The 7,500-nt window shown below is 34.8% G+C and overlaps 1 protein-coding gene across 7 annotated transcripts in view; it reads left to right on the forward strand.

Annotated features, from left to right (window-relative positions):
- The window catches only part of LOC113825204 (polyamine-transporting ATPase 13A3), a 49,550-nt gene that overhangs the window by 21,788 nt on the left and 20,262 nt on the right, over positions 1–7,500 (forward strand). For all 7 annotated transcript variants that reach the window (XM_070114446.1, XM_070114447.1, XM_070114449.1 and 4 more), the window contains 10 exons: positions 1,074–1,345; positions 1,633–1,793; positions 2,137–2,289; positions 2,734–2,938; positions 4,756–4,840; positions 5,143–5,274; positions 5,517–5,653; positions 6,143–6,325; positions 6,645–6,833; positions 7,071–7,280. In XM_070114446.1, coding sequence (XP_069970547.1) covers positions 1,074–1,345; positions 1,633–1,793; positions 2,137–2,289; positions 2,734–2,938; positions 4,756–4,840; positions 5,143–5,274; positions 5,517–5,653; positions 6,143–6,325; positions 6,645–6,833; positions 7,071–7,280 — 1,727 coding nt within the window. The remainder of the gene's footprint in view (positions 1–1,073; positions 1,346–1,632; positions 1,794–2,136; positions 2,290–2,733; positions 2,939–4,755; positions 4,841–5,142; positions 5,275–5,516; positions 5,654–6,142; positions 6,326–6,644; positions 6,834–7,070; positions 7,281–7,500) is intronic.

Consider the following 7,500-nt stretch of genomic DNA (forward strand, 5'->3'; position numbering starts at 1 on the left):
AATGCCCTTAACACTCCGTTAGTTTTCTCAAAAGAGACTTGGGGGAAATTAGTGTCCTTTAGAGTCCAGGTTGGGTTGATTTTTTTTTTTTTAGTGATAAGGGGAGTATAATTAAGTCATTATGATTGTAAAGTTACCTGACTCATTGGGCCTATAGAAGAAACTTGAATTTGAATCTTCGAAAAAGTAACAGTAGAGGCATCTGGAGCAAAGGTGTCCTTCAAAAAACAAATCAGACTGTGTAATAAAAGAAGTGTGACTACAACGCAAAAAATGAAATACCCACCTTTGCAGCAGAATACCATTTATTTCTGTTTTTGCCTTTTCAGACAGGTTTCAATTTAAATTCCAAAATGTTTTGATATCACCAGCAGGCAAGAATGTTAGAGTATGATTTTGAAAACTTCAATGGTTTGTCAGAAAGAGAAAAAGGAAAATTAATCCCATAGCTTCCTATAGCAACACTCTGAAGCTGCATGACAATGTACCCTATGTATGTTTAAAGATTTTAGTAGAAAGTGTGTTTTTTATACACTCAAAATGCTTTTATTGACCCACTGGTTGTGTCATTGCACCAATGCTTATATTTGAATGTATGTGTTCCAGAAATCTACTTTAATTGAAATATTCGTAATGTTTTTGCACCTTGAAATTCACTAAAATATGTATGGATGCACTCGTGCCCTGCAGATATAATGATAATAAGTTATAGAAAGCACATGTAGACCTGATAGGACTCAGGGAAAATGTGGAGTTAAACAAGTAAAATAATCCAGAACACTGTTAGTGTCCTGAATAGGGAGGATGAAAATATATGTATACTAATTAACAATTATAATAGATTAGATTTCTGCAAACCTATAATGATAATAGTAAGAAGAACAAAATGTGCACAACATGGGCTGCAAAAAGACATGATGTATGTCAGTTCTAATACTTTATTTTCCATCTCAGTAGTAGGATTGAAGCAATAGGTTATCATTTTCAAATAAATATTCTTTATATTTTTTTCATGTAAAAAAGATGTATTAGATAAAAATAAGACTAATACTAATTAGTGAATTTTATCTCAGTGGCAGGAATGGCATATGACCGGCTAGGGGAGGACACAGGTGCCGAGGGCGTCAAGCTTCCATACCACCAGCAGGTTCTCAAGCTGGGGAGTGAAGAGGAACTGACGCTGTTTGGTTACTGCCGTGCTTCCTGCAAGACTTTTGCCTTCTACCTCGTCACACTTATTACTTTAGGTATTCCCTTCCTTATTGTTTATTGGAAGCCAGAATGGGGCGTCTACATGAAGAGACGGAGGTGCTCACTTATGGAAGCCGATACACTAATCATTAAGGTAATGTATATATTTTCAAGTTTAAAGTTATTTAGAAATTTACAATAAAGGTTTGCCTAAACTAATTGCTTCATTTACTTTTTTATACAAACCTTTTATTTTTATTATTTTGTACAAGGATGTTTATTTAGTAGATAAACATCCTGTAATATGAAAAAACAATTGACTTTAAAATTTTGCAAATTCATGCTTAACAATTATAAGAGATTTAATAATATTAAACTAAGACAATATTACAATCTAAAAGGAAAGGATAGAGAAACATCATAGTTCTTAACTATTGCCAGGACATGGATGGACAAATTTACGTTTCATCAGTGAATTCGGAAACAGTGGAGGCTGGCTTCCCCTCCAAATATGTTATTTCTTCACACCTCACAAATGGGGCTTCCAATGGGGTCCACAATGGAGCTTCAGATTCCACACATCTCACACAGCCGAGGCACAGGTGTGTAGTTTGACTATGTTAGGTTCAGGTGTCTTGATTGTCATCATCACTACTGTTGTAATTGTCTATGTTATTACCATCATAGTTGTCCTCCTCATTATTATCATCATCATTATTCTGAAGATAGGTTTGTAGTAGTCTTTGCATATTATGTATTGGTTATTGGCATTATGCCAGAGTTTTAGTTGTCATTACCATTAAATCTGATACATGTAAGTAATTTATTTTATTTCAGCGTTATCATGTTTAATATAGATTATTACTTTTGCAAGAAATGTAGATTAGCATAGGAAAGTAATTTTTTTGTATGATACTCATGTATTCATCATGTTTTTTTTTTCAGAATTATAAGATATTTTATCTTTCAACATATCAAGTACATTTGGATACCAGGCAAACTCCACTTTGAGAGACTCTATGGCTGTGATAGTAACACACTGATAAGCTCACTACTTAATGACTTCAGGGGATATACTGTTCAGGAGCAAATGCTAAGGTGAGTTATGAGTTTAATGAAGTGTTGAATTAAGTTTATTAATTCTGGTGTAAAGTTGAGATGGTATTGTTCTTTTTTAGTGGAAGGGGGACCAGATGTGGGTTTGATAATATTGGTATGCTTATTTGAATAGTTTAAAGATTGCCTTTTAACGGCAGTAATTCTGATAACTTTAACAAATTGTTTTGGATAATAGCAAAATTTGCTCTTTAGGTAGTACTTCTGATAACATGAAAAGGTCCCAGAAGCAGTTATTTTGATTCTTATACATATCCATCTAGATTACATACACACACATTGACGCTTTCAGATATAATGTATACACACACATGTATGCATACATATATATGCATGTATATGGATATACTTTGTGATCTATGTCCTAAGTTACACTGAAATAATTCCTTTATTCAATTATTATTTTGGCATATTTGTTCATTACAGGCAGCAGCTATACGGTCGTAATGCCATCAGCGTTGAGGTCAAATCATACTTCTACCTTCTAGTAACAGAAGTCCTGAACCCTTTCTACATCTTCCAAATTGCCTCCATTGCCCTGTGGTCCTTTGACAATTACATCCTCTATGCTACGTGCATTTTCCTTGTTTCATGCCTTTCTGTTGCGGTTTCGCTTTATGAGACTCGCAAGGTAAGCAATTTATGACTCGTTTTGGTTGTTTTCTTATTTTTCCTTTATTGTATTTTGGGATTTTTTCCCATTGTGTGTGCAGAGGATTTTTGTCTCATGATGATGTGATTTATATTTCAATCGGATGATGGTGGGAAAGTAATGCACATTCAAGTAAAACAAAAATATTAAATTTTCATCTTTTCCTAAGCTAGCAATATGTTGCATGATACACTCTTGTAATACTAGGTTGTTGCAGTGAGGCACAGCTCACAGTCTGCCATGTGATCACAAGGGTAAACAACTAATGTGCTGTGTTTGACATTGTATTTTGTGTTTTTAGGATTTTGCATATATTTAGGCTAGACTAAGTGATTGAAGCTTAGTTGACCACATTCACCCCATTTGGCAAGAATACATGCCATGCCAATAGTTACACAAGATTATTTATTGTCTTTAGATATAGATAGCTGAACAAGTATATAGTCACCAAGCAGTCAGTCATTAGTCTACCTATCTTACCTGTTTACCCTTTTCCTTGATTTTATTTAAAGCTTCTTGTGTATTCATTAATTGTTTTGAATGTTATCAATATTTTGATACCACTCTAACAATCATAGTGTCAGTAAGAACAATAGCAGTATCAACAGTAACCCGTTTTATACGGTAAGACCTACGCAGTGTCATAAAGCGCCAGTGGAACATACTGTGACACCAACATTGGTGTCATAATTCCATTTAATTTTACTTGTTGCTGAGTGATCCCGTATTCTGTACTAGATCTATTTTTAGACTCCATATACTGCCCTAGATATTCAGTAGCTCCATCTGCCAAGCCTGTTTCCACCGATCATATACATCAGCTAGATATACCCCTCCCCATACCTAGAATGAGGAACTATCACTGGCAGATTCTAAATCACAGTTTCCCCCTCTGTGGTCCTTCCCCTGTCCACCATATCTCTCTATTCCTTTACCTCACCCTATACACCTCCACCAGGGATGGGTGACAGTATGGGGGGTGCACTTCCCCCCTCCTTGGTTCATTCTTTGTCCTTATATCCCCCTCTCGGTGTCCTTCATTTCTCAAACATTTTAAACCAAATATCTGCATGTGTATGTGTGTACATGTGTGTGTGTGTGTGTGTGTGTATATATATATGTATGTATGTATGTATGTATGTATGTATGTATGTATGTATGTATGTATGTGTGTATATATGTATGTATTTATGTATGTATGTAAGTATGTATGTATGTATGAAGAGAGAGAGAGAGAGAAAGAGAAAGGGGCTAAAACTGTACTAGATAGGAGAAATTCAGGATGACACAAACAAATTTACTGCATGCTGGAGAGATACCCGTATATGAGCTACGCACGCTTTTTAAACCAACAGAGCGAACAGCTTAATAGTGTTAAAAGAAAAAACACATTCTCCTGCTATGTCACGGAATGGGTAAGTCAGGTGCGATCATTAGGGACTCCTTGGTGCTGAGGGCATGCAGAGCTATCTGTATATAACAAAAATCACAAAAAATTACAGGGGACAATACATAAATCTGGGGTGATTGGGTTAAAGTAGGCTAGGCTATGTTATGATATTTAGAAGATCAGTTACATTTAGTGTATTTTTTACCTTGCAAAATGTTCAACTTTGGATAGTTTATTTGAGACATGACCCATTTCAAGTGGAGGAGTATCTGAAGTTGAAATAGCTGATATAGTTGACTTCTTTTTTGTGAAAAGTTGATATATTTGGTTATTTCCGGTTAAATATTTTGATTACTTTGTTCTCTTGGTTTGCAATAAGATCACTAAAGTTTTTGTATTATTTCAGCAAAGTCAGTCACTGCATGATATGGTTGAGGCGTCAAATACCAATACTGCAACAGTGCTAAGATCTACAGCAGAGAAAACCACAGGTTTGTGTTATTTTGTGATTTGAGTTTTCTGATTTTGTAATATTGTTTTTTGAATTGATATAGGCCAGAGTTATTAAATGAGAACCATTTTTTAATAATCTGTTTTGTTTAATTACTATACCTGATAGTGATGAAAATGTCATAATTTTAACATTGATAAAAGAGAGAAGAATGCAGTGATTTTTATTAATATATTGAATGCTCCTGTAACTTATTATTTAATATTTTAAGGTAATCAACAGTGATTCTAACTAGTTATAAATAGATATTATCCAAAATGATAATGCTTTCAATCTCAACAGTTGAAGTAGAAGTCAACACAACAGACTTGGTTCCTGGTGATGTGTTGGTCATTCCTGGAACAGGTTGTCTTATGGCGTGTGATGCTGTACTCATCTCTGGCAATGCAATCGTCAATGAGAGCATGCTGACAGGTAGGTTGATATTATAATTTTTAAAATGGGGTAGGGCCTTCAGCAATTCTTTTGTATGAAGATTTATTCTCTTGTGAACAAAGAGAAGGAAGTGCTGTGTGGTTTATTCTTGCACTTTATTATGATTTTTTTTCTCTTTCTCTCTTCATCATCTCTAAAACTAGAGGTATGATTAATGCCAGATGAATATGTCATCAAGGTAAGTTAGGACTGATAATTCTATCTAAATAATTTCTCAATAGGTGAAAGTGTCCCTGTGACCAAGACGCCTGTGACATCATCTGAAGGGAACGAGACCTACTCAGCGGAGAAGCACAAACGACACACCTTGTTCTGTGGGACAGCGGTCATCCAAACCAGATACTATGGCAATGCACAGGTATGAAAATTTGTATTTAAAATTCCTCTCTGCTTGATACACTTCTATTTGTGAAAAGGAAGATAAGGATATGTATGAGAGGTTTTATTATATTAGTATGTGTGTAAGTTGGTTTTTTCTTTTCTTTTTTTTATTTTTAATTTTCTCTTTTTTAGCAATATGAAATGCAGCCACAATAAGAATGAATGTCGATCCATTAATATATATTTGTATGTTCATATTTTATTGATGTTTGTTGTTTATAGTTGTCCCTTTGGTAGGTTTTATGCTTGTATTAATAAAGAATTATTTACAATATTGGATACAGTAAAAGAGAGAATGCTATGATCCAAAGCACTGGATTATGCACTCCAACAATTAAAGAAACTTTTTAACTCAGAATTCTGCCATTTTGTGTGTTTTTGTTGTTTTCTTAGTTTGTTAAAATTTTCTTTGGATAAATTCATGCATATGTATGTATCATTTTTATGATATGCTTTTTCCTTTCAGGTTTTAGCTGTGGTTGTGCGGACAGGATTCAGCACAGCGAAAGGGGAGTTGGTGCGCTCTATACTTTATCCACGACCTCTGGATTTCAAGTTCTACAAAGACTCCATGAAGTTTATTCTCTTTATGTTTGCAATTGCTTCTCTTGGCATGTCGTATTCTATATATATTTACATTATGCACCAGGTATGTGTCATATGAATGTGTAGTAGAAAGATAGAGAGAGACTGTTATCATGGAAAATTATCAGTAAATGAATAAGAGAAATCTATCCATAGTTTTTTGCAGTGTGATAACTAGGAAAGTGAATTTAAATGCATTTAAGTAGTTTCCCACATTAATTCTTGATTGCAATTACTGCAGACCTTTTTGAAAATGCTTATCCCAGTAATGAATATATTTATATGTAAATATCATTTACATATAAATGTATATATTTATATATTATGTGTATATTTATATACTTTTTTCGCTCCTTTATAAACAATTCTTGTCATTCATGCAGGAAACCATTTTGAAGACTGTGGTTCGTACTTTGGACATTGTGACCATTGTTGTACCCCCGGCCCTCCCTGCAGCTATGACAGTTGGAACATACTATGCTCAGAGTAGATTGAAGAAAAGAGGAATATTTTGCATATCACCTCCAAGGATTAATGTCTCAGGGAAACTCAAACTGGTCTGCTTTGATAAGGTAATAAAAAAGAAGAAGAAGAAAAAAATTGATTGTGTCTATTGATATACATTAATTTTATCATTTCAATTGAAGATATTTCAAAGATATGATACACAGATCTACTCCCCACACCCAAAAAAAAGAAGAAGAAAAGATTCAGCACCTAATGAATGACTAATTCATTCTCCAGGTGCAATTAAATTTTCTCTTCTCGTCTCTCTAAGTCTAACCCTCTCCCTTCTCCTATCCCTGAAGACGGGAACCTTAACTGAGGATGGGTTGGAGGTCTGGGGTGTGGTCGAAGCAAAAGGAGAACACCTGAGCACCCCAGTTATGGATGTGTCAACGCTCGATCACACGTCACAATTGGTGGCTTGCCTTGCAACATGCCACTCCCTCACCTATGTCCATGGGGAGCTTACTGGTGATCCCCTTGATGTGAAGATGTTTGAGGCAACCAAATGGGTGAGTTGGAGGTCTTGTTGTGGTCGACCTCCAGAATGCATTCATTTTTGTCATTTCACTTTCCTCGTACTTCTATGTTTTCTTCTGTATTGGCTGCTATTGTTAAATCTGGGATTTGTTTATTTATCCAGGTATTGATTTGAGAGGGTTTATAGTTTTGCTGTTTTCCAGGGAGTATCTTTATTTTTTAGTTATGAGAATGGTATTGTTCTATGCAGTT

The sequence above is a fragment of the Penaeus vannamei genome, chromosome 36 (genome assembly GCF_042767895.1).
Source record: "Penaeus vannamei isolate JL-2024 chromosome 36, ASM4276789v1, whole genome shotgun sequence".
Taxonomy (NCBI): domain Eukaryota; kingdom Metazoa; phylum Arthropoda; class Malacostraca; order Decapoda; family Penaeidae; genus Penaeus; species Penaeus vannamei.